General features: G+C 52.0%; 2 protein-coding genes and 1 long non-coding RNA gene across 5 annotated transcripts in view; 2 read left to right on the top strand and 1 right to left on the bottom strand.

The window, feature by feature from the left end:
• The window catches only part of MYO15A (myosin XVA), a 71,440-nt gene extending 53,654 nt beyond the window's left edge, over positions 1-17,786 (top strand). Inside the window, exons 58-66 of one of the 2 annotated variants that reach the window (XM_030826871.1) lie at positions 296-390; positions 951-1,028; positions 1,449-1,545; positions 4,083-4,243; positions 5,314-5,447; positions 9,619-9,752; positions 10,138-10,271; positions 11,758-11,898; positions 16,758-17,786. In XM_030826871.1, coding sequence (XP_030682731.1) covers positions 296-390; positions 951-1,028; positions 1,449-1,545; positions 4,083-4,243; positions 5,314-5,447; positions 9,619-9,752; positions 10,138-10,271; positions 11,758-11,898; positions 16,758-16,859 — 1,076 coding nt within the window. In that variant the 3' untranslated portion in view covers positions 16,860-17,786. The remainder of the gene's footprint in view (positions 1-295; positions 391-950; positions 1,029-1,448; positions 1,546-4,082; positions 4,244-5,313; positions 5,448-9,618; positions 9,753-10,137; positions 10,272-11,757; positions 11,899-16,757) is intronic. The other variant, XM_030826872.1, reaches the window with a different exon arrangement.
• On the bottom strand, positions 14,558-22,697 carry LOC115838215. Its single transcript, XR_004033232.1, has 2 exons — positions 22,341-22,697; positions 14,558-16,350 (listed from the first exon to the last, which is right to left on the bottom strand). It is a non-coding gene; the product is annotated as an uncharacterized LOC115838215 (long non-coding RNA).
• The window catches only part of ALKBH5 (alkB homolog 5, RNA demethylase), a 27,282-nt gene continuing 21,692 nt past the window's right edge, over positions 20,704-26,293 (top strand). For both annotated transcript variants that reach the window (XM_030826878.1, XM_004090382.3), the window contains exon 1: positions 20,704-22,957. In XM_030826878.1, coding sequence (XP_030682738.1) covers positions 22,188-22,957 — 770 coding nt within the window. In that variant the 5' untranslated portion in view covers positions 20,704-22,187. The remainder of the gene's footprint in view (positions 22,958-26,293) is intronic.

The raw sequence follows: 26,293 nt of genomic DNA, 5'->3' as shown, positions 1-26,293 counted from the left end.
CAGCTCAGGGTGACAGAGGTTTCCAGGTGTATAGGTTGCCGAGGGGACTGTGGGCTAGATAAAAGGTCCTTAGCCACATGGGATATGGGTTCAAATCCAGCTCTTAACCTCTAGCTCTTGACCTTGGGCAAGTCACTGTCCCTGTCTGAACTGTTTCCTCAACTGTCAAATGGGGGAGTAAATGCCTTCCCCACAGCTTGTGGAGAGAATGCAGTGGGCTCATGGTTGGTGGCAAGAGGAGCCCCTTTCTCCCACAGTCCGCCTTGGGCAAGGCCTGGACTCCCTGCTTCTGCAGGGATCGCCAAGGCCTGTGAGCAGAACCTGCAGAAAACCTTGCGCTTCGGAGGTCGTCTGGAGCTCCCCAGCAGCATAGAGCTTCGGGCCATGTTGGTAAGCATGGGGTGGGAGTGGGTTCAAAATGAATGGGACGCTGGGTGCAGTGGCTCATGCCTGTAATCCCAGCCCTTTGGGAGGCCGAGGCGGGCAGATCACCTGAGGTCAGGAGTTCGAGACCAGCCTGGCCAACATGGTGAAACCCCGTCTCTACTAAAAATACAAAAATTAGCCGAGCATGGTGGCAGGCACCTGTAATCCCAGCTACTCGGGAGGCTAAGGCAGGAGAATTACTTGAACCCAGGAGGCAGAGGTTGCAGTGAGCCAAGATCGTGCCACTGCATTCCAGCCTGGGTGACAGAGTGAGACTCCATGTCAAAAAACAAAAACAAATACACAAAAAAATGAATGGGAGACACAAGCCCTGCCCAGAGACCTCTCTGTCAGGTGCATTGCACTTGGGGGCTTGCAGACAGGCCCTGCGCGGTCCAGGTGCTCAAGTGTTCCTACACGTGCAAGCCCAGGACCCTTTGGCTTGGGAACTCTCAAGGCAGGAGACAAGGGCTGTCCCAGATCCTAGGACCCATCCTGTCATCCCTCTCCCACTTACCTCCCAGGCAGGCCGCAGTTCCAAGAGGCAACTCTTTCTTCTTCCTGGAGGCCTTGAACGCCATCTCAAAATCAAAACATGCACTGTAAGTGAAGGACTGTCTCCTGCAGCCAGGTACTGGAGGGGCAGGGACAGGGACAGCCCAGCCTCCAGGATGGGGGTGGAGTAAGCCCCCAATGATGCTGAGCCCTCCCAGGCTCTCCCACAGCCCCACAAGGCAGGACTTATTTCTCAGAAGAACAAACTGCACCTCAGAGAGGTTAAGCCTCTGGCTCAGGGTCATCCTGCAAAAAAGGGACAGAAGCAGATTTTGAACCTAAGTCTCAGACCACAAGCTGTATTCTTTCCCTGCCTGAGGCTGATTCTCAGAGACCTCAGAGGATTGTGCGCCTTTGTGAAGAGGGCTGAGGAACTCCACACATGGCCTCTGGGGGCCTGAGTGGGGCCAGAAGGACAGAGGTCAATCCCAACTGGCATGGCCTCATCTCTTCCACCCCACCCCCAGGTGGCCCTGGATGTGGTGGAAGAGATATGTGCTGAGATGGCTCTGACACGCCCTGAGGCCTTCAGTGAATATGTTATCTTCGTTGTCACCAACCGTGGTGAGTGCCAGGAAGACTGAGCATGCTGGGCCCATTCCCATCCCCGGGCCTTGTGCCATGTGGGGCTCTCCACCCAGATTTTAGGGCCCAAGTCAGGTGCCACTTCCTCCAGGAAGCCCCTTGACCCCCATGTGGAAGGATCTCTGTGTGTACCAAGCACCCTCAGGCCTTTATCTGACCCTTTCTGCTTTGCTTAGTTTGCCTCACCTTATGATGAGGGCCCTGTCTCATCCCTCCCTTTGTCCCTCAGGGCATGCTCCATGTGAGGACACAGGCCGTGCCCTCAAGGAGATTACATCCTGCGAAGGTTTCCATTAATAGCACTGCACTCCTGGAACCTATAGGTGCAAGCCTTCTTTCTTGCCTTTCACGCCTTAATAATGGCCAGAGAAGCCCCTCCCGAGGTGTCACTGGCCCCTCTCGAGGGCTTCTGGGACCCTAGGTGACCGTCATGCATCCCAAAGCCCCTTCCATCTGCTGCCTGCCCACTCTAGATCATGGTCTTGCCTCCTGTCACCAGCTGGTTAGCTCCAGCAACCCCCAGCCAGCTCTCCCTACCGCTGCCTCAGCCATCAGCCATGTGCCATCAGCCCTGCCCGCCCAAGTCCAGCTAAGACATTAGGGGAGAATGGCAGGTAACAAAACGGTCCTAATAACTGATATTTATTGAACAGATGCTGTGCCCCAGGTACAATTCAAAGCATTTCAGGAGGGGTGTGGTGGTTCATGCCTGTAATCCCAGCACTTTGGGAGGCCGAGGCAGGTGGATCTCTTGAGGCCAGGAGTTCCAGAGCAGCCTGGCCAACATGGCGAAGCCCCATCTCTACTAAAAATTAGCCAACCATGGTAGTGCACACCTGTAATTCCAGCTACTCAGGAGGCTGAGGCACAATAATCACTTGAACCTGGGAGGCGGAGGTTGTAGTGAGCCATAGTTAGAAGACTTGGCCATAGTTGGAAGTACAGAGCCATGATCATGCCACTGTACTCCAGCCTGGGTGATGGAGTGAGACTCTATCTCAAAAAAAAAAAAAAAAAAAAGCCAGGCGTGGTGGCTCACGCCTTTAATCCCAGCACTTTGAGAGGCCGAGGCGGGTGGATCACCTAAAGTCAGGAGTTCGAGACCAGCCTGAGCAACATGGAGAAACCCCCGTCTCTACTAAAAATACAAAATTAGCCAGGCATGGTGACGTTTGCCTGCTACTTGGGAGGGTGAGGCAGGAGGTTGCAGTGAGCTGAGATCATGCCATTGCACTCCAGCCTGGGCAACAAGAGCGAAACTCCATCTCAAAAAAAAAAAAAAAAGCATTTCATTCTGTGAACTCTTAATCCCCACAACAACCTTATGAAATGGATGGAGACTGTTAGCCTTTCCATTTACAGATGGGAAAACTGAGGCCCAGGGAGGCTGTATTAGTTTCTATTGTTGCTATAACAGATCATCACAAATTTAATGGCTTAAAAACACATAAATATATTACCTTATAATTCTGAAAGTCAGAAGTTCTAAAATGAAAACGGCATCAGGGCCAGGTTCCTTCTGGAAGCTCTAGGGAAGAATCTGTTTCCTTTCCTTTTCCAGCTTCTAGAGGCTGCCCGCATTCCTTGGCCCATGGCTCTTTCCCCCATCTCCAAAGCCAGCAGTGTAGAATCCTCAAATCTCTCTACCTGCCAGCCTCTGCTTCTGGTCTCACATCTCCTCCTCTGATTCTGACCCTTCTGCTTTCCTCTTATGAGGACCCCTGTGCTGATGACGTTGGGCCTGCTTGGATAATCCAGGATCATCTCCATCTCCACATCCTTAATCACATCTGAAGAGTGCCTTTTGCCAGGAAAGGGACATATTCATAAGTTCTAGGGATTAGGACCTGGACATCTTTGGAGGGGTCATTATTCAGCCTGCCACAGAAGTTGTGACTTACTCACAGTCACATAGTGGTAATCATGTAATCATACCAAACTCCCTCTCTTTAGTAAGATTTTACTGCAGGTGTGAGATGGGTGGCAAAAATGTCAGTGCAAGAGAGAAAAACTTGAGCCTCTCCCAGGCTCAGATCCCAGTCCTCCCCACCCCCACCTATGCCAGGTACCTGGCAAGGGGTCTCTCCTGAGGGAGGTCTGCAGAAAGGTACCCACTGGGTCTCATAGTGTGAGGCCTCTTGTGTTTGTCCTTGTTCACAGCCTCCTCTGGAAAGGAGCTGGGCCTTCTCTGAGAATAATGCAGGGCACTTTCCCAGATCCAGGCAGGCCACACTCGGGGCACTCTTCAGGAGCCCCTCTTTCCCTAGGAGAAATGGAGCATTACTTAAAGCTTTGAATTGGAGTTATTACCATCTGTGGTCATCAACATTTCAATAAAACATAGGACACCCCATTTGACAAACATGCTCTCCTTTAGTGAGGAAGCTGTGTCCCAGAACAGGCAGGTGGCTTGCCTGAGGTGATACCTCACCTGGGTAGCAGATTGGGATCTGCACACATGCTCTGTACAGGTGCACACATGCCCCCACCCAGCCCTGCCTCCCTGCTCTCTGCAGGCCAGCATGTGTGCCCACTCAGTCGCCGTGCTTACATCCTGGATGTGGCCTCAGAGATGGAGCAGGTGGACGGCAGCTACATGCTCTGGTTCCGGCGTGTGCTCTGGGATCAGCCACTCAAGTTCGAGAATGAGCTATATGTGACCATGCACTACAACCAGGTCAGCACACATAGGCTTCTCTGGACTCTGGGACCTTCTAGGCTCCCCTGGGCATGTGAATCAGACTCCACAGCCTTGGTGTTTGAAGTGTTCGTGATTCAGGCCCTGTGGACATCTCTAACCCTGATGCCTCTGCTCCCCTATGTGGTCTCTTTGGAGATAGTTGAAACAGCCCGTACTACCTTTGAGGGCCTTTGCGCATGCCATCCCTCCATCTGCACTTCCCGGCTTATTTAAGTCCTTCCCAGCAAGCTGCCCTCAAACAGCACCTCTTCCATTAGGCCTTCTTTGCGTTCCCCTTTCCTTTGGATGTCTTCCTCCTCTGAACATGGGCCTGTCCTTTGCTCCAAGTGCTAAGCCAGGCTTTGCTAGTACTGTCACTTTCGTCTGTCTGTTATTCTGTGAGACTTAGAAGTCCTCTAAGTCAGGATCATGGACTTTACAAAATCTGGGTTTTCTCCTACTGTGCCAGTATGTGTGGAAGTGCTTGGACAGAAAGTGTGTGGTTTTTGTGGAACTGGTGCCAAAACTTCAGGAATTGTACACAATATGGTCACATAGATTTTGTGGCCACATGGTGTCACTGTTGAAGCATGGTCCTGTGCAGTCCGGCACCATGCTACTCAACGTGAGTCTTGTGGACTGGCAAAAACGGGAGGCAAATCCTCAAGTCCCACCTCAGGCCTCCTGCCTCAGAGCCTCTGGAGCCCAGCCTGGCTGTCTGTTTTGGCAAGCCCTCCTGTGGCTCAGGCACACTCAGTTTTGAGAAACAGCAGGCCTGATAGATACATGTCCACACTGCAGTATTGATGCTCTGCTCTCACCAGCCAGCCCACATCCTGACAAGGTTGCTGTGGGGACTCCCTCATGGGCATCAAAGCCACAGCCCTCCCACATCACCCTTACGTGCTTCTGCCACCATTCCCCAAAACCCAGGAAAGTAATAGGCCATCCTATCCCAGAAGAGGATGGGGCTGCAATCGTTAAACATGCATGTCCCCAGGTCCCCTGCAGCCAAGTGCCTGCACGCGTGCCTGCCTGGCAGCCCCTCACCCAGGTGCTCCCTGCAGGTCCTGCCTGACTACCTGAAGGGACTCTTCAGCAGCGTGCCGGCCAGCCGGCCCAGCGAGCAGCTGCTGCAGCAGGTGTCCAAGCTGGCTTCACTGCAGCATCGCGCCAAGGACCACTTCTACCTGCCGAGCGTGTGAGCACCTGCCCTCCTGTCTCAGCTGGGGTGGACAGGCAACTCTGCCCTCTCAGCCCACCTCCACCCTCCTCAGAACTGGCAGTCCCCAGGCCCTCAGGCTCCCCTCTTATACCAGTGGGGCTATCTGGGAAGGGGCTGTCCTTGTCTGGGGGCTGAAGTCTTCCAACTAGCCATAGGAGCTGGGACCCTGCCTCTCTTTCGCAAGTTGCTTCTGGCTGGTATTATTACCTCAGAGCAAAGGTAATGATAAAAAAAAGCTTTCAGGACACATGTTCCCTGTGGTCCAGGAAATACACATGGCTATGCAGAAAGATTCAGCCACAAAAACATTCACTGCAATGCTGCTACAAGAGCAAAAGATCAGAAGTAACCTCAATATCCAGCAACAGGGAGTCGTCAAGTAAATTATGGGTGTTAGCCTTTATTTACTTATGTATTTAATTAATTATTTATTTTTTCTTTTTTTTTTAAAAACGATATACCACTTTTTATAGAGACGGGGTCTTGCTATGTTGCCCAGGCTGAACTTTTTTATTTTATTTTATTTTTATTTTATTTTTTTTTTTTGAGGCGGAGTCTCGCTCTGTCGCCCAGGCTGGAGTGCAGTGACGCAATCTCGGCTCACTGCAAGCTCCGCCTCCTGGGTTCACGCCATTCTCCTGCCTCAGCCTCTCCGAGTAGCTGGGACTACAGGCGCCCGCCACCACGCCCGGCTAATTTTTTTTGTATTTTTAGTAGAGACGGGGTTTCAACGTGGTCTCGATCTCCTGACCTCGTGATCCGCCCACCTCGGCCTCCCACAGTGCTGGGATTACAAGCGTGAGCCACCGCGCCCGGCCGAACTTTTTTATTTTTGTAGAAACAGGGTCTTGCGACCGGGCGCGGTGGCTCATGCCTGTAATCCCAGCACTTTGGGAGGCTGAGGCAGGCGGATCACGAGGTCAGGAGATCGAGACCATCCTGGCTAACATGGTGAAACTCTGTCTCACTAAAACTACAAAAAAATTAGCCAGGCATGGTGGCAGGCGCCTGTAGTCCCAGCTACTCAGGAGGCTGAGGCAGGAGAATGGCGTGAACCCGGGAGGCGGAGCTTGCAGTGAGCCGAGATAGCGCCACTGCACTCCAACCTGGGTGACAGAGCAAGACTCTGTCTCAAAAAAAAAAAAAAAAAAAAGAAAAAAAGAAAAGAAATAGGGTCTTGCTACTTTGCCCAGGCTGATCTTGAACTCCTGGGCTCAAGTAACCCTCCTGCCTCAGCCTCCCAAAGCAGTGGGATTACAGGCATGAGCTACCCTGGCCGGCCTAGACAGCCTTTAAACTGATGTTCTCTAAGTTATAATTAATGCTCACAGTGTAAATCAGTCATTCTCAAATTTTTGGTCTCAGGACCTTTTTACACTCTTGAAAAGAGGACGTTGGCCAGGCGCCGTGGCTCACGCTTGTAATCCCAGTATTTTGGGAGGCCGAGATGGGCGGATCACCTGAGGTCAGGAGTTTGAGACCAGCCTGGCCAACATGGTGAAACCCTGTATCTACTAAAAAAAATAAAAAAAATAAAAAATTAGCCAGGGGTAGTGGCGGGCGCCTGTAATCCCAGCTACTCAGGAGGCTGAAGCAGGAGAATCACTTGAACCCCGGAGGTGGAGGTTGCAGTGAGCCGAGATTGTGCCACTGTTCTCCAGCCTGGGTGACAAGAGCGAAACTCCATCTCAAAATAATAATAGTAATAATAAAAATAGGCTGGGCACAGTGGCTCACGCGTGTAATCCCAGCACTTTGGGAGGCCTGAGGTCAGGGGTTCGAAACCATCCTGGCCAACATGGCAAAACCCCATCTCTAATAAAAACAAAATTAGCCGGGCATGGTGGCGCATGCCTGTAATCCCAGCCACTTGGGAGGGTGAGGCAGGAGAATCGCTTGAAACTGACAGGTGGAGGGAGGTTGCAGTGAGCCAAAATCACGCCATTGCACTCCAGCCTGGGCAAGAAGAGCAAAACTCCGTCTCAAAAATAATAATAACAATAATAATAATAATAATAATAATAACAACAGGACCTCGTGGCCGGGCGTGGTGGTGCAAGCCTGTAATGCCAGCTACTCGGGAGGCTGAGGCAGAAAAATTGCTTGAAACCAAGAGGCAGAGGTTGCAGTGAGCTGAGATTGCACCACTACACTCCAGCCTGGGCAATAGAGTAAGACTCCATCTCAAAAACAAAAAAAGAGGACCTCAAAGAGCTTTTGTTTATGTGGGTTATATCAATGAATATATTTACCCTGTTAAAATATTGATTTATTAATTCAGTTAAAAATAAAAATAATAAACCCACTAAATGTCAATATAAATAACTTTTTATGAAAAATAACTCTATTTTCAAAAAAAATTTAGTGATTCATGGGTGTGGTGGCACATGCCTGTAGTCCCAGTAACTCGAGAAGCTGAGGTGGGAGGATCACTTGAGCCTGGGAGTTCGAGGCTGCAGTGAGCCGTGATTGCACCACTGGACTCCAGCCTAGGTAACAGCAAGACCCTGTCTCAAAAAATAAAAAAAAAAAATTAGTGAGAATTTTACATTTTCAAAGCTCTGTACTTTTACATTTTCAAAGCTCTGACTGTCTGACTTAAGGCAGCTGGCTTCCCAGATCTGCTTCTGCAGTCAGCCTGTTGCCATCTCACATGTTATGTAGCCTCTGGAAAACTCCACTGTACACTTGTGAGAGAACAAGAGAGAAAATGACAAGTTCCTAATGTGATGAAAATGATTTTCAAACCCCTCGACCACACTTTGAGAACCCCTGGAAAAAAGAATAGTAAGATGATGTCCGTACCATGTATTTTCCAGCGCCTGTAACACAGTAAGGGCTTAATATGTAAAGCTCCTTATTTTTATTTTTATTTTATTTATTTATTTTGAGACAGAGTCTCTCTCTGTCACCCAGACTGGAGTGCAGTGACCCCATCACGGCTCACTGCAGCCTTGACCTCTTGGGCTCAAGTGATCCTCCCACCTCAGCCTCCCAAGTAGCTGGAATCACAAGTACATGCCACAATGCCCAGCTAATTTTTAAATTTTTTGTAGAGACGGGGATCTTACCATGTTGACCAGACTGGTCTCGAACTCTTGGGCTCAAGTTACCCTCCTTAGCCTCCCAAAGTGTTGAGATTACAGGTGTAATCTCAACGCTAGCCACCGCACCTCGCCTAAAGCTCTTTTTTTAATGTATAATTTTTTAAGTGAAAAGAGCAGGAAGCACATAAAGATATAATCCCAGTCCTGGATGAAAATAATCATGAGCTCTTACTTTTTGCAAGGGACTCTGCATCTGCATTATCTCAGCTATTCTTCCCAACTCCATTTTATTTTCCCCATTTCCAGATAAGGCCCAGAGAAGTTATATGGCTTACTGAAGTCTAGCCAGCTAATGGTGGGGGAACTAGAATCCAAAACTGGGGAGGCTGGGTTCAGATGCCAGGCCCTTACCCCAGCAGTGGAAAGAAGGACAGATGTTACCCAGGAGATCTCTTGGGAGGAGGGGGTTCCCCTGGTTTTCTCCCAACCCTTCCTTCATCTGCAGCTCCAGCTGGTCAGGATGGGCTGGGACTGCTATTGATATTTTCCAGATGTCCAAAGAGGTAAAGGGGCTGCCTGAGGTAGCAGCCAGCATATGTCAGAAGGAAGAGGGCTGGGGCAAGCTGATGCCCAGGGGCCTCGGCCTGGAGGCCCAGCACTCCTCTGCTCAAGGCTCTGCACAGCTCTGTGGCTGCCTTGCCTACCCTGATGTTTCCTCTCACCCCTCTGGCTTTTGCTTCTCCTTGGGGGCAGAAGGTATGAAGGATGAAATTGCCTTGGGTTCACGTCTTGCCCCCACCAACCCACGCCACTAACTCACTCAGTCACTGTGTGACCTTGAACTAGTCAGTGAACTTCTCAGAGCCTCAGTTCCCTTAACTGCAAACAGGGATCCTAGCAGTATTGGCCTCGGCCATGATTAAGCAGTACCAAGGCACTGTGGGCACCTCTACCCCACCTTCAGCGCATTTACACTCCCTAGCATTTAGTCTTCCAGGGAGGTGCATAGATCAGGTCTGCTCTGCATGCCTGCTGCACAGTGAGGACTGCCTGAGCCTGGGAGCTCACTCAGGACCTTTTTCCCCTTCCTCCGTACACAGGCGGGAAGTCCAGGAGTACATCCCAGCCCAGCTCTACCGTACAACGGCAGGCTCGACCTGGCTCAACCTGGTCAGCCAGCACCGGCAGCAGACACAGGCACTCAGCCCCCACCAGGCCCGTGCCCAGTTTCTGGGTAAGAGCTGCAGGGCAGGGGAGGTGAACATAGGGGGCTTTGCTGAGGAGGGTGGTCATGGAGGATGGGTATGGAGGCACCTCTTTCTTTGCACAAAGGCATTTTTCAGTGCCAGTCAAGCTGAGCACCTGCCTGGAGAAAACATGTCTTTACATTATGGAGATGTCACCTAGGCTCAAAGTGGCCCTGGGCAGAGGAAGAAGAGCTGCAAGCAGGGATAGAGGAAGAGGCCATGAGAAGGGAGGCCAGAGAGACGGGAGGAGACCCAGACCGAGGGCTTCTGCACTGGCTGGACACAGCCCAGAGAAGCTGTGCAGTTCAGGGCCATGGCTGTTGTCAGTGAGCCCTGCCCAGCACGTAACTGCCACCCCCCCTCCCTGCCCAGGCCTCCTCAGCGCCTTACCTATGTTCGGCTCCTCCTTCTTCTTCATCCAGAGCTGCAGCAACATTGCTGTGCCAGCCCCTTGCATCCTTGCCGTCAACCACAATGGCCTCAACTTTCTCAGCACAGAGACTCATGTGAGTGGCCTCAGCCTGGCACTGCCATCACCACCCTCTGTTCCCTGGTCCCCTACCCCCTCCAAGGGGCCAAGACCTCCAGCCACCGAAGCCCAGTTCCACTGCTTACCACCTTCATGATCTCAGGCAAGTCTCTTCCCTTCTCTGAGCCTTGCTTTCCTCATCTGGAAAATGAGGATAAGAGTTGAGCCCCACCCATAGGGCTGTTGTGAAGGTGAGATGAGGTAAAACATACCCTATGCACTCAAATAGTATATCTGTGTGCTTAGGCTGCCATAATAAAAGACCACAGACTGAGTAACTTAAACAACAGAAGTTTATTTCTCACAATTCTGGAGGCTGGCGGTCCAAGGTCAAGGTGTCAGCAGGTTTGGTTTCTTTGGTGGTCTGCAGGCAGCTGTCCTTGCTGTGTCCTCACATGGCCTTTCCTCTGTCTGCGCACAACCCTGGTATCTCTTAGTGTATCCAAATTTCCTCTTATAAGGACATCTGTCATATTGGAGTAGAGCCCATCCTAACAGCTTCATTTTAACTTAGTCACCTCTTTAAAGGCCTTATTTCTAAATACATTCTGAGGCACTGGGAGTTAGGGTTTCAACATGGGAATTTGGTGGGGGACACAATTCAGCCCATAATAAGTAGGACCTGTTAACCCCTTAGTTTTTGCTCCCAGAACTAGATCCTGCGACAGGGATTCCAGGGCAAGTGGTTGATTTAGAGTTGATTCCAGGAAACACTGGAGTGAGGAAGTGAGACAGGGAAGGGATGGAGCCAGTAGAGGGGGTGTTATCAAGCAAGTTGCTGATGTGGGCACCCGGAGGTCAGCCCAGCTGGGGAGCCCTGAGAGACAGACTGGAGCTTTCCTTCTCTCCTGGGGGTGAGGGAGCTGGGGTATCTATTCAACACTTCCCATCTGTCATTAGCAAGAGCTTCTTTCTGAGGCATTAACTCTCTATCACTCTGACTTTCCCTGTATGTGGTCCAAGTTTGCTTCCTGGGCCAGAAAACAAGCCCCTAGACAGGCTAGGTACTTGACTCACATCTGCAGTCCCAGCACTTAGGGAAGCAGAGGCAGGAAGATTCCTTGAGCTCAGGAGTTTGAGACTGGCCTGGGCAACACGGGAGGCCCCATTTTCCACAAAAAGGAAATTTAAAAAAGAGGTGGAGGTGTTCACAAGAAGCAACTTTGATGTGAAGTTCAGGGCACCAATACCTCTCTATCCCAAGCACTTAGAGCACTTAGAACAGTGCCTGGTACATGATAGATGCATCATCAGTATTTGTTGAATCAATTTTACAGGTGAGGAAACTGAGGTCCAGAGAGGTAAAGTGATTTGCTCAAGGTCACACAAGTCACTGGGGAACTGGTACTTGAACTGGAGTGAGTCTCCTGCCTCCTACAGATCTGATTTGCAGGGCAGGTGTAAGAGTGGTTGAGACTATCCTCGCCCACAGGCCTGTCTGGTCCCTCTCCTCCTACTCCCAGGAATTGATGGTGAAGTTCCCCCTGAAGGAGATCCAGTCGACGCGGACCCAGCGGCCCACACCCAACTCCAGCTACCCCTACGTGGAGATTGCGCTGGGGGACGTGGCGGCCCAGCGCACCTTGCAGCTGCAGCTGGAGCAGGTGGGCCCAGCGCGCAGCCCAATATTCCACTCATTGGGCCCTTCTCTGGGCCTGGCTCCAAAATAGGTCAGGTCCCTGCCATGCCCCCGGGAGTACCAGGCCATGCATGGGACAGAACCAACCACAGCACAGCACAGAACTGCAGATCATTATGGGTGGTCATCCAGGGAAGCAACTTGGCAGTAGGAACACAGGAAAGGGCAGTACGGAGCCATAGAAGGTTGATGAGAGGGCAAGGACACTAGAGGTTTGAGAAAGTTCACCTGGGTTGAGATGTGGAGGCTGGATTGTAGGCCCCAGGATTGAGGGTGGAGAAACTGGGCTTCCTGTGTGACAGATGGTGAAACTGAGACCCACCTGCCCTGTGCCTTCCTATGTTTGCAGCAACTGTAGCTGTTACTTAAAAGGCAGGGGTGAGACAGGCACTGTGGCTCATGCCTGTAATCCCAGCACTTTGGGAGGCTGAAGCAAGGCAAGAGGATCACTTGAGCCCAGAAGTTTGAGACCAGGCAACATAGTGAGACCTAGTCTCTGCAAAAATAAAAAAAAAAAAGTGCCTGTAGTCCCAGCTATTCAGGAGGCTGAGGCGAGAGGATTGCTTCAGCCCAGGAGTTGGAGTTTGAGGCTGCAGTGAGCTGTGATGGTGCCACTGCACTCCAGCCTGGGTGACAAAGTGAGACCCCATCTCTAAAATAAAATGTAAAAAAGCATGGATGACCTCTAGGCTCCTGTCCAAGTCTCACAGCCCCCTGGGGTCAGGGCAGGACTAGCGTTTTCACCCCACTGAAGAGATAGGATTCAGGCCCAGAGAAGATGCAGAATTGAGGTTGACACCCACACGTCTGCCCTGTCCAGCCTGTAACACCCCCCTCCAGGTCTGGGCCCAGCACCACTCCCATGACAGGGCCTGTCTTGGAGAGGATGATTTCCTAGGGCAAGAGAGAGAGACTTCCACTGCCCTAGCTCTGCCTCTGAGGGACAGGACCAGACAAAGTCTCCTTGGCCCCCTGTGCCCCTTGGAGAGCCTGTTACTTGGGTCTAGGGTCCTAATGCACTCCCCACCACACCCCAATCTGCTCCTGCCTGGGGTCACACAGATCCTTGCCTTACCCACTGGTAGCCTTGGGCCCCAGGCCTGCTGCCTGCTTCCCAGAGGCTACCTCCCTGAGCCCCTGCAATGGCTCTGTGGTGTTCTCCTACCTCTTTTTTTTTTTCCAGTAGAGACAGGGTCTTGCTATGTTGCCCAGACTAGTCTTAAACTCCTGGCCTCAAATGATCCTCCCACCTCAGTTTCCCAAAGTGCTGGGATTATAAGCGTGAGCCACTGCACCCAGCCTTCTCCAACCTTCTTGTGTGAGCCTGGTCATTCCTTCTTTGGTTCTTTTCTGGTCTTTCCTCCCCTAGACAATTTTTTTTTTTTTTTTTTGAGACAAAGTCTTGCTCTGTTGCCCAGGCTGGAGTGCAGTGGTGTGATCTCAGCTCACTGCAACCTCCACCTCCTGGGTTCAAGCGATAATCCCACCTCAGCCTCCCAAGTAGCTGGGACTGCAGGCATATGCCACCATGCCTGGCTAATTTTTGTATTTTTAGCAGAGATAGGGTTTCACCATTTTGGCCAGGTTGGTCTTGAACTCCTGACCTCAAGTGATCCATCCACCTGAGCTTCCCAAAGTGTAGGGAGGGCAGTGCAGGTGTAAGCCACCACTCCTGGCCCCCTAGACAAGGGCATCTCCCCAGGACACCCTATCTGATACTGAGGCTTTCAAAACCATGTCTAGCATCACAGCATCCATATTCCTGCCCAGACTACCTGAGCTCCAGGCTCCCTCAGCATCCCCCTTGGAGACCAACAGTCCTCTCCAGCTTTCCTCCCGATCCTCCCAGGCACTCAGGCCCCAAATCTGGGAGTCCTTCCCATCCCTGTCCCTTCCTCCCATGACCTCTGTGGCCTCCTCTCCCACCTCCCCCATCTCTGCTCATTCCTCTAGCCACCCTGGCTCCCTTGTGCTGAGCTTATTCTCCCTGCCCTGGGCCCTCTGCCCTCACTGTCCTCTGCACCTGCAATGCTCTTCCCCGATTCATCACAGGGCCCATTCTCTCCCTTTATTTGGGTTTCAGCACAAATATCACCGTTTTCTAGAAGCTTTCCCTAACCCTCCTCCCTAAGAACTCACGATCTCTGCCCCCATAGCCCTTCTTATGGCTCGGAAATCATTTAGTTATTTGTTTATGTATTGTCTCCTTATATTAGTCTGTTTTGCGTTGCTATAAAGGAACACCCGAGGCTGCATAATTTACAAAGAAAAGAGGTTTATCTGGCTCACGGTTCTGCAGGCTGTGCAAGAAGCGTGGCACCAGCATCTGCTTGGCTTCTGTGGAGGCCTCAGGAAGCTTTTACTCAAGGCAGGAGGCAAAGGGGAAGCAGGCACATCACGTGGCAAGAGAGGGAACAAGAGAGAGAGGGGCCAAACAGCCATCTCTCGTGTGAACTATTAGAGTGAGGACTCACTCATTGCCTTGGGTAACCAAGCCATTCATGAGGGATTTGCTTCCATGACCTTAACACCTCCCACCAGGCCCTGTCTCCAACACTGGGGATCACATTTCTTCCATTTCTTCTCTTTTCTTTTTTTTCTTTTTTTTTTTTTTTTTTTTTGAGACAGTGTCTTGCTCTGTTGCCTAGGCTGGAGTAATCTCAGCTCACTACAACCTCTGCTTCCCCGGTTCAAGTGATTCTTCTGCCTCACCCTCCCAAATACAGGGATTACAGGCATGTGCCACCATGCCCGGCTATTTTTTTGTATTTTAGTAGAGACAGGGTTTCACCATGTTGGCCAGGCTGGTCTCAAACTCCTGGCCTCAAGTGATCCACCCGCCTTGGCCTCCCAAAGTGCCAGAATTACAGGCATGAACCACCATGCCTGGCCGGGGATCACATTTCAACATGAGATTTCGAAGGGACAAATATCCAGACTGTATCATCCCCCCATCAGAATGTCAGCTCCAAGAGAGCAGGACCGTATCCATCTTGTTCATGCTGTGTCCATAACTCAGTGCCTGGCACACAGTAGATGCTCAATACATATTTGTTGGTTGCATGGGTGGGTGGGTGGATAGATGGATGGATGAAGGCCTCTTTGGTTTTCTCACTTCCTTTCAGCACCACCTGACCTCCTTATGCTGCCCTCTCTGCCTCTGGCCTGTATGTGTCAGGGGCTACATTCATTCACTCATTCAGCATAGATCCACTGAGCATCTCTGTGTAGCAAAGATACTGAAGTAACTGAGACCCCCTCAGCTCTGGCCCTCACAGAGCCTCAGGTCTCAGATATAAAATATACCTTGATCAGTGCTGGGAGGGTATACAGGGGATCTGAGCTATCTGGGAGGTAATCAGGGAGAGTTTCCAGGAGGAGGTGATGTCTAAGTGCAGCAGTGTTGCACCAACAGACCTGGGTCCCTATCCTGCCTACCTTTGACAGGCTGTGTGAGGGGATCTTGAGGCTTCCCTGATTCTCACTGAGCCTCAGGTTCCACACTGTCAAATGCAGCAACAATCCCAGCAAGGCCTAGAACATGGCAGCATGTGGGTAGGTAAAGGATTGGCTGGAGGAGAAGATTCCATTTGCACACACTGATTTAATTAGTCGAGGTGGCCCCCAAGGCAGGGCCAGCACAGCTAACTTCAGAGAGCACTTCAGAGTGTAATCCTCAGGCCTCTTACCATCCAGGTTCAAATCCCACCACCTACCAGTTGTGCAGTCTGGAGCTTCAAGGCTCGGTGCCTTAGTTTCCCCACCTGTGGAATGGGATATAATAGCTCCTGTCTCTTAGAGACACTGTGGGGATTAAAACAGGTAGGACACATCAGGCCTTTAGGACAAGGCCTGGCACACAGTTAACACTGAGAGTGCGCCTCTAACATGATTTTATCCTTTCTCAGAGCAGCTTCCCTGGGGGAATTCCAACAATGGCTTTCGTCTGAGAACCACATTCACAGATTGATTTGCGCAATTCCCTGATGCCTTCCCCCACCCTACTCCAATTGGGAGCACTAAGCCTGGGTCATTGCCCATTGTGCACTGTGGGAGCCAGGCGGTAACCATGGCAACAGACAGAAACTGTTACCATTTATTGATTGGATTCATATTTTTTAAATCTAAAGAATTTACACGTGGCTGGGCGTGGTGGCTCACGCCTGTAATCCCAGCACTTTGGGAGGCCGAGGCGGGCAGATCATGAGGTCAAGAGATGGAGACCATCCTAGCCAACATGGTGAAACCCCATCTCTACTAAAAATTCAAAAATTAGCTGGGCATGGTGGCGCATGCCTGTAGTCTCAGCTACTCGGGAGGCTGAGGCAGGAGAATCGCTTAAACCTGGGAGGCAGAGGTTGCAGTGAGCCGAGATCACGCCATTGCACTCCAGCCTGGTGACAGAGCGAAACTCCGTCTAGGAAAAAAAAAAAAAAAAGAATTTACATGCAATAAAGCCTCACCGAATCCTCATCACAGCCCCTGTCTGTGAGGCAGGCCCCTGGTCAATTGAGACCTTACAGATGAGGCCACTGAGGCTCACAGAGGTGAAGCAATAGACCCCAGGTCACACAGCTCACACAGAGCAAAGCTGGAAGAAGCACTTGGTCTCCTGCTTGCTTACCCCTTGCAGTCCACACCCCACCATTCGGCCTTCCAGCTCTTCATGCTCCTCTCAGGCCCTGGGGGAGGTGGGGAGAAGGGTTCCTGCATGAATGATGGTCTCCATTTATCTCCCAACCACCTCCCCATTCTGTACATCCCACCCCAAGGTAAGAGCTGGGGAAGTGTTGGATGGGCGTGGACTGTCACTGTCACCTGCAGGGACTGGAACTGTGTCGTGTGGTGGCCGTGCACGTGGAGAACCTGCTCAGTGCCCGTGAGAAGCGGCTCACATTGCCCCCCAGTGAGATCACCCTGCTCTGACCCAGCCCCCAGCCCTCCAGTACCTTCTGCCAGAAGACTCACTATGTGGCCTCAAGAGAAATCACTGGACCTCTCAGGATCAATGACCCCTGTAAGGGGCCAGAGCCTTGGAGGACACTAAGGAGGCAGGAGGAGCAACTCAAATCCCCAAGAACACAAGAAGACCCATCCTGAATTGGGATGGAATGGCAGCATGCAGACTTGGGTCAGATAGCAGGAGGAACTTTCAAAAGTCTGGCCCACTGTGCAGTGGAGCAGAAGGCAGGACCATGAGGCCTCCTGCCATGTACCCATTGCAGACCCTGCCCCTAACTCCTGCCTATGACAGAAGCCCCACACCAGTTGCCTAGATGAACTGGACTCTGCCTTTGGTTTACTCAGGGTCTGATGTTGGAATCTGCTCCAACTCCACATACCAGCCCCTACATGTCCTCCTAAGGGGCCCCTCCTTGTGCTGCCAGTCAGCCTGGATTTCTGGTCTTTGGTTATTTCTGTGCAAACAAAAGGTGTGCCTGGCAGCCATTTCTCCATGGAGTTGCTAAGTGGCTGGAAAACAAGCCTGAGGGACAAGGCAGGAGTTGGAGTTACCTTAGACCCCCGATTCACTGCCTATGAACAGACCATTCCCCACTCCTTGGGTATCCCCAACCCCAGAACCCCATCACTTGATGGGCCACACAAGTTTGAGTGTGGTACAAGGGAGAAGTTTGGGAAAAGCCTTCTTGGAAAATGGGACATTAGCATGGAGTTTTGAAAGATGAGTAGGAGTTTGCTAAGAATAGATGGAAGACAGCGGGATAAACATTGCAGAGAAAATCATGTTTGTTCCCTGCCATATCTTTCAAAACCTAGGAGGATGCCTAACAGAGAGTAAGAACTTAAAAAATATTTGTCATATGAATGAAAAAATAAACGAATGAATGTTGACAGAAAGTGCTGGTGCTTTGGGGAGCTTATGCGGAACAGAGAACACTTGGGCAAACTAGATAGGTAGATGGGGGCATAGCTGCAAGATCCATGGCAGCAGAGAAAGGATTTATCTACTTATTCAGCCATTCAATAGCTATTAAATACCTACTGTGAATGAGGCAAATACCAGGCACTGGCAGTTAATCACAGTCAAATCACCGCAAACTAGGATAAGACCTGTGAGTGGGAGTTAGCTAGGGAAAGAGGAGAGAGAACAACATATGCAGGGGCCCTGAGGTGCACATTACTTGTAGCAGGATCTGAGACTGAAGAGGCTGGCAAAGATGGTTTGGATAGGGCATCTGGGCTACATTAAGAATTTAGGATTTCTGGGCCGGGTGCAGTGGCTCACGTCTGTAATCCCAGCACTTTGGGAGGCTGAGGCAGGCGGATTGCCTGAGCTCAGCAGTTTGAGACCAGCCTGGGCAACACGGTGAAACCCAGTTTCTACTAAAATATGAATAATATACAGGGGCAGCGTGCTCCTGTAATCCCAGCTACTCAGGAAGCTGAGGCAGGAGAATCGCTTGAACCTGGGAGGCAGAGGTTGCAGTGAGCCAAGATCATGCCACTGCACTCCAGCCTGGGTGACAGAGTGAGACTCCGTCTCCAAAAAAAAAGAATTTAGGATTTCTGGGCCAGGCATGGTGACTAACACTTGTAATCCCAGCACTTTGGGAGGCTGAGGCCAGTGGATCACTTGAGCTCAGGAGTTTGAGAGCAGTCTGACCAACATGGTGAAACCTCTCCTCTACTAAAAATACAAAAATTAGCCGGACATGGTGGCATGCACCTGTAATCCCAGCTACTCAGGAGGCTGAGGCACAAGAGTCACTTGCACCCAGGAGGCGGGGGTTGCAGTGAGTCGAGATCACGACACCGTACTCCAGCCTGGGCGACAGAGTGAGACTCGGTCTCAAAAAAAAAAAAAATTTTAGGATTTCATCCCAAGAGCCATGAGGAGCCTTCAAAGGTTTTCCAGAGGGGGAAAGGGAGGCGCAACCTGCACAGATTGTACTTTGTAAAAGCCATTCTGACCACTGAACAGTGAGTGAATGTAGGAGTTGGGGAGACCAGAGAGGGCTGCTGCAGTGTTAGCTGGAAAACTTGTCATGGATTCTAGTGGTGGTGATGGGTGGGGAGAAGTTGGTAACTGGGGAGAGATTAGAAGGCCCAGCTGGCAGGACTAGGGGGTCAATCAGACCATCCTAGGATGGGGAGGCTCAAGAGCCCCTGATACAAATGCCACAGGGCTGTCCTGCTTTTCACCACTGCCTTGGGTTGGCTTTCCCCAGCAGCAGACCCCAAGGTGAGGAAAGTAAGGAACTCACCAGAAAGAGTGTGGTGTCAATCAAGTTACCACTGCGCAGGGGCCATGCCTGGCGGCAGCTCACTTAACCCCTAGGATTCTGCCTGCGGTGCTGATGCTCAGTATAGGGACCCCCAAAACAGAGCACAGTGGGCACCAACATGAGGCAGCCCTGAGGCCTGCCCTTTGCCCCTCATTTCTCATTGTTGTGAGATCATACATGGTGTGTGTGAGGGGGAGGGGGTGTCAGGCTAATTCTTTTGCCCCAAAACCTTTTCCCTAGTTAAGCTAAACTATGAGGCTCAGGAAGGGATGATGTGGCAGAGTGAAAACGAGGGGGCCCTTTTGGTTTTCAGAATACAACTGGGGCCTCCCACACAGACTACAAGCGGCTTCTTGGAAGTAGATCATCCAGGTTGAGCCAAAATGTGAATCACCTCTTCTCTAGGTTGACACAGCCTCTCCCACCCCGGACACTGCATTGGAAGCTTCCCTGTGTTCCTCCCTGATTGCTCTTGAGCTAGGACTCTCCCCTCTCGGAGCCCCGGTGAGGGACAGCAGATTCTGGAACCAGGCAGCCTGGGTTTGAATCATCACTAGGCCACATACTCGCTGTATGGCCTTGGGCAAGTCATTTCACCTCTCTGGGCCTGTTTCCCTATATATACAATGGTAATAATAATAATGCCCTCCTCATTGAAGTGTTTGGACGATTAATTGGGCTAGTATATGTACAGGTCCTGGCACATAGTAAAAACTTGATAAGCTTTTGAAAAAAAATGTCCATTCCAGGCTGGGCGCGGTGGCTTACGCTTGTAATCCCAGCACTTTGGGAGGCCGAGGCAGGAGGATCTTGTGCCCAGTAGTTCCAAGACCAATTTGGGCAACATGGTGAAACCCCATCTCTACTAAAAACAGAAAAATTAGCGGGATGTGGTGGTGCATGCCTGTAGTTTCAGCTACTCAGGAGGCTGAGGTGTGGGAGGATGTCTTGAACCCGGGAGGTCAAGGTTGCAGTCAGCCGAGATAGAGATCGTGCCGCTGCACTTCAGCCTGGGCAACAGAGACTCTGTTAAAAAAAGAATGAGGAGGGGGAGGGGGAGGGGGAGACGGGTGATAAGGAACTGTTATTCCAGGTGGTGGAAACAGCCTGGGCAAAGGCCAGGAGGTGAGACACAGTATGTTTGTAGACCTGGCTTACAGCATGAGGACCCGGCTGGGGCCCAGTGTACATGGAAACAGAGGAGAGGAGGAGCCAAGGCCAGAAGAGTCTTGAAGAAAAGCTTTGAGCGCCAAATAAAGCAGGGGAACTTTATCCTGGGGAGACATGGGAGATTTTCCAGCAAATCCCCCCCCCGCCATTTGTTGGAGCCCTCCAGTGCATCCTGCACGGCCACGCCTTTTTGTTTTGTTTTGGAGCTCTCTCGCCCAGGCCGGAGTGCAGTGGCGCCACCTCGGCTCTCTGCAGCCTCAATCCCCTGGGCTCAAGGGATCCTCCCACCTCAGCCTTCTGAGTAGCTAGGACCATAGGCGCGCGCCACCACGCCCAGTTCATTTTTTAAAATTTTATTGTAGAGATGGGGTTGCCATGTTGCCCAGGCTGGTCTCAAACTCCTGGGCTCAAGTGATCCGCCCGCCTTGGCCTCGCAAAGTGCTGGGATTACAGGCGTGAGGCCCCGCGCCCGGCAACGCCTTTGCTGACTGCTTCAAAACTTTTTTGAATTGACTGTAGGCATTATCTATAGCTTAGCCTTAGCCTTGCGCCCGTTCGTTTCCCGGAGTTTTCTTCCACCGTCCCCGTAGGAGGTGCCTCCACGCCCATCTCCAGCACCAAGGAGGCTCGACGCCAACCGCAGCGCGCCCCCGCGCTCGCCGTCACCGGGACGTGACTCGTGAAACGTCCGCTCTGGGCGGCGGCGGCAGCCGCGGCAGGCTGGTTTGTACCCCGACAACGCAGCCGGACGTTCCTATCTGGGTTCAGAGCTGGGGCCGGGTGCTACCGGTCCCGCACTTTGAGAAGTTTTCGCCGGTTTCAGAAGTTTCCTTAGGCATCCTAAGGGCTTTCCTCAGGGGGAGTCTCCATTCAGGCACTTATTTAGCCACCCATTTCTCCTTTAGGGGTCCTCGCTGCTCGCCCAGCCGCTAATTAAGTGACGGACGCAGTAGCCAAGGAGACTGCCTGATTGACACGCATGATTACCAACCGACTTCCGGAAACTCCAGTCAGGGCCTGCCCGGCGCGTGGCCCACGGCCCAATTAAAGAAGTGGAAGCGCCAAAGGGGGAGGTAACGGAGCGGCCTAGGTTGTGGCGGTTCCCTGGTGATTGCGCGCTGGGGTTGAGGCGTCTGCGGGTATTCGGACGATGCCGTGACGCGGCATGGCGACACTGTTGACAATATGAGCGCACCCCTGTAGAGGGAGCCCTTCGGTCCTGGAGGCGGCGCGGCGTGAAGACAGGTTGCTATTTGAGAGCGTTCCCTTGAAGCCCCTCAGAGAGTGGGGGAGGGGCGGCGGACGACGAGCGGTCCCTGTCTGCGCTTGCGCCGGCGCCTCTGCCGACCCGGCCTGCACGCACGCGCATGCCCGTAGCGCGCGGAGCCGCGGTGGCCGGCAGCACTGCGCGTGCGCGGTGAGGAGCCCGCTAAGGAGCGGCTTGCTGGCGGACGTTGGGCTGGCGGCCCGTGACGTCGTGAGGAGAGCTTTAAAGTGCGGGCCGGGCCGGGCGTCCAAGGGTCTGGTCGCGAGTCGAGCCGCGTCTCCGCAGCAGCCCTCCGCGGCATGAGGCGCTGCCGGCGCCCCTGCCCCGCGGGACGTGGAGAAGGTGGAGGAGGAAGAAGCCCCGTTGTCGCCACCATTGCATGACCCGCCGCTCCTGAGGCCCTACACCACGCCCGGACCCTCGACGCCCCCCGCCGGGTCCCCCACTCACGCATGGGGGTTCGGCGCTAAGGACCTCGCTCCCTCCGGGGGCCTCGGGGCGCGTCCCCTTAGAGCCATGCCCGGCTGCCCCGCCCGCCCCGGAGGACCCTAGAGCAGCGTCGCGGGGGCCATGGCGGCCGCCAGCGGCTACACGGACCTGCGTGAGAAGCTCAAGTCCATGACGTCCCGGGACAACTATAAGGCGGGCAGCCGGGAGGCCGCCGCTGCTGCCGCAGCCGCGGTAGCCGCCGCAGCCGCAGCCGCCGCTGCCGCCGAACCTTACCCTGTGTCCGGGGCCAAGCGCAAGTATCAGGAGGACTCGGACCCCGAGCGCAGCGACTATGAGGAGCAGCAGCTGCAGAAGGAGGAGGAGGCGCGCAAGGTGAAGAGCGGTATCCGCCAGATGCGCCTCTTCAGCCAGGACGAGTGCGCCAAGATCGAGGCCCGCATTGACGAGGTGGTGTCCCGCGCTGAGAAGGGCCTGTACAACGAGCATACGGTGGACCGGGCCCCACTGCGCAACAAGTACTTCTTCGGCGAAGGCTACACTTACGGCGCCCAGCTGCAGAAGCGCGGGCCCGGCCAGGAGCGCCTCTACCCGCCGGGCGACGTGGACGAGATCCCCGAGTGGGTGCACCAGCTGGTGATCCAAAAGCTGGTGGAGCACCGCGTCATCCCCGAGGGTTTCGTCAACAGCGCCGTCATCAACGACTACCAGCCCGGCGGCTGCATCGTGTCTCACGTGGACCCCATCCACATCTTCGAGCGCCCCATCGTGTCCGTGTCCTTCTTTAGCGACTCTGCGCTGTGCTTCGGCTGCAAGTTCCAGTTCAAGCCTATTCGGGTGTCGGAACCAGTGCTTTCCCTGCCGGTGCGCAGGGGAAGCGTGACTGTGCTCAGGTAACCCACCCGGGTGGAGGGGGCGGCCCTGCGCCTGCTGCCTTAGCTACCCACCCTGCCCCAGAAAGCAGCAGCCCGTAGGAGTCCGCGTTTTTTACAGTTCTGACCAGTTCTTCTGTTTGTAGGTTGTAGGGAGCGAGAGAAGGGTTCTGTGTTTAAGATACCTATAACAAGAAAATAGGGAACCGATGTGGAAATCCTGTCCCCGAAGGCAGGTTTGACGGGATCACTGACTTGACTGAGAATTCATTGAAAGCCATCTTTTCAGAAGGCTATTCCCTTTGACTTTTTTTTTCCCCACCACCCATTTCTTAGCATAAGTCCCTTTGTGATTTTTCAGTTTTCCGTTCTGGCCTTCCGTTTACAAATCTATGCTTTAAAAATGTTTTTTGAATTTATCTTAAAGTCTTTCTTGTTCTGCCATTTTTGGATTCCTTAACAGAGAAAGTAGTCACAGGCAAAGGCCCCAGAGATTATTTAATTGAAGCACATTCTCCATTCCCAGGAGGGGGAGTGACTTCCCTGGAGTTGAACAGATTAGTGGTTGGGCCAGGAATACAGAGCAGCACACTCTTAAAATTATTCCCTCCTGGCTGCGGAAGAGCCCATCAGTTCTTTGTAAGAACGTGTTACCTGTAGTCAGGACTGAATACAACAGAATACAGCTGGTCTCTTCACTGGCCTTAGAGTTGCGTGAGCAGCAGCACTTAGGCTTTTGGCCTATATTCGGTTCCCAGATCCTGCTGAGAATTAGCTCAGTGCCCTGGCCCCCAGAGGAGATTGCCAGTGGGAACACCTTTGCTGTTTACGTGAAGTGAAAATTTATTTGGAAGCTGCCTCCTTCCAGTCCTGCGGAAGGTAAACCTAGTAATGTAATTCAGTAATCCCCAAAACCTCTTAGGTCTAGACCGCAGCTGTTCTCAGAGCAGCATGGTTGACCACCACCAAATACAAGATGAGGACACACTGGGCTTTTGTCGTGAGCAGCCCAGGTTCTGAAGTGAGTCAGTAGGGCCAAAGTCATGAGGAGAAGCAGGGTCCCTGGAGCCCTCTTCATATTATGAGAGCAGGTCATCTGTTTCATTTGAGTCGAACAGCTGAGGCTGCTTCCATGTTGGGGATGGCAGCAGAGCCTTGTGATGTCCAGGACCTCCTGATGGGAAAGTCTGGGAAGTCAGTAGTAGCAGAAGCGATACTTTGGCTCCTTAGGCATCTGAAACTTAGAGGACAGCCTACCTGTCAGGTGCCTTCTTATCATGGGCTTCTGAGCTTCTCAGATGTCCATGGCGCTCCTAGATGGATGTCTTGGCAAAATGCTTTAAGATGGGATTTCCAGGACACACTCTCCCAGGGTGCTCGCTGTGTAAGGCAGGTTGGGGTCTGACCCCATTGACGGGTTCTCAGTACTAAAATTACCTCACATAAGGACCATTTGGTCTCTTAGTAGGCTATTAATTTTCTGCGTAGTCATTGGCCCTCAGGGTGGTTGTCAGGAGGTCTAGTAGTGGTCTGGTGCTTAATGAGGGGATCACAAGGCATTTTTTTGGTTTTGGAACTACTCCTCTCCTTAACACATGTCCACCCTGTATTTAAGAACAGAAGTTTCGAGTTCTTAGTACGCAGGTCTGTTAGTGATCAGCAACAGGATTGCATCATCAGGAAAATTCTCTTCATCTTTTCCTCAGAATAGTAAAGTCCTAAAGCTTTCCCAGTCCCTGTCAACCCTTTCTGGATTCAGACTTGGCTGTGGAGTTAGTGTGGGAGGCTCAGCCATGTCCTGAAAAGTGCTGCCCCAGGCTTTGAATCCAGCTTTTCTCTCATTTGCTTTGGGATCTTGTAGGCGTTCTCTGAGCTGGCTTTCCCATCTGTAAGTGGGGATGATGCCAACTTCCGAAGCCTATTAGAATTAAATGTGGTGATTTGTTGTCTAAGATAGGGCCTGGCATGGGGTAGGTACTTAAATGGGTGCTTGCTTTCATATACAACCACTCAGTGATCCCGTGCTCTCTCACTGGGGAAGGAACTAGGGATTTGGTGGAGCCCGAAACATGACAGTTTCCCTTCATGTAGTTCAAGCCCCATGGAGGCCTCAGACAGGAGGGTAAGTTATAACCCAAGAAGGTAACTTTAGAAGCACACTGAAGGGGGACATCTTTTCCACTTTGGAGTGTTGGAAGTTTAGGGGAGGAAATGAACTGGAATGTGAAAAGTGACTAGGAATGAGCCAAGCAGAGAAAGGTGGAGAAAGACACAGCAGCAGTGTCTTTGGCTGCAGTAGCAGGAGTAGCCATAGGTAAGAGGGGGTGGATGTTGATGGGAGGCAGGTGGAGTTCATTAGTAGAGACTGTGGTTGCGGATGCTCTGGTGAACTCTAGATCAGGGCTTCTCAACAGTGCTATTGTTATTCAGGGCTCGATAATGCTTCATTGTTGGGGCTTTTCGTGCATTGTAGACTGTTTAGCAGCATTCCTGGCTTCTGTCTTCTAGGTGCCAATAGTGTTTTCTATGACAACCAGAAAGTGTCCAGACACTGCCAAATGCCGAGGCAGGGGAAGTACAGAATCCTTAGTTGAGAGTCACTGCTGTAGGGTCTGGACCATTTCACTAATTAAATCTTCTTGCACCTGCTAACTTAGCTTACCTGGTATGCAGGTGGGTGAACACCTGCCTATTAGTAGTGCCCCTCATCAAATCCTGCATATAAACTGGTAAGAAGTGGTGCTTTCTCTTGTCCTGGTACAGATCCTAGCCCAGAGGTGATGAGCAGTTAAAGCTGCAGATTGGAAGGGAGGGGCTGGTGAAAACAGTGGTGCGGTGCAGATGGGGAGGGATTCTAGGAGTAGGCATCTTAGTCAGACTTCAGTTGGTGATGGTGGAAATGGTGTCTGTACTCCTCCAAGACCGCGTGGCAAGAATACAATTTTATATTTAATAGTGATCAGCATGGATGTTGGTGCGTCACAAACATTGACTGAGCAGTGTCTAAACCTGGGCATTTAGAGGAGGGCCTCACGGAATCTTCTGGAAGTGCTTCAAACTCCTTTCCAAACCTAGTTGTCAGTTGTTTTTTGTAACCTTCCCGTGTTAGGCTTGGGTGGATCCCCTCTTAAGGCTGTTCTTTAGGGAAATATTTTTTATCTTCATATCACTTTATCTGTCATTCATTCTCCTATTCCCTGTTGGCTGCATGGGGCAGATTAAAACAGACTCCGATTGGACTAATTAGAATAATTACTTCAAGGCTAATTGCTTACTTGCTGCTGTCTTTAATCACTGCTACATGGTCCGTGGTGGTGTGGCCACATGCCCAAAGACCCAGGCCTAGGCCAGCCGTCT

Source organism: Nomascus leucogenys, chromosome 14 (genome assembly GCF_006542625.1).
Source record: "Nomascus leucogenys isolate Asia chromosome 14, Asia_NLE_v1, whole genome shotgun sequence".
NCBI lineage: Eukaryota > Metazoa > Chordata > Mammalia > Primates > Hylobatidae > Nomascus > Nomascus leucogenys.
Note: the sequence above shows the minus strand (reverse complement) of the source record. Positions and strands in the feature narration are given on the sequence as shown.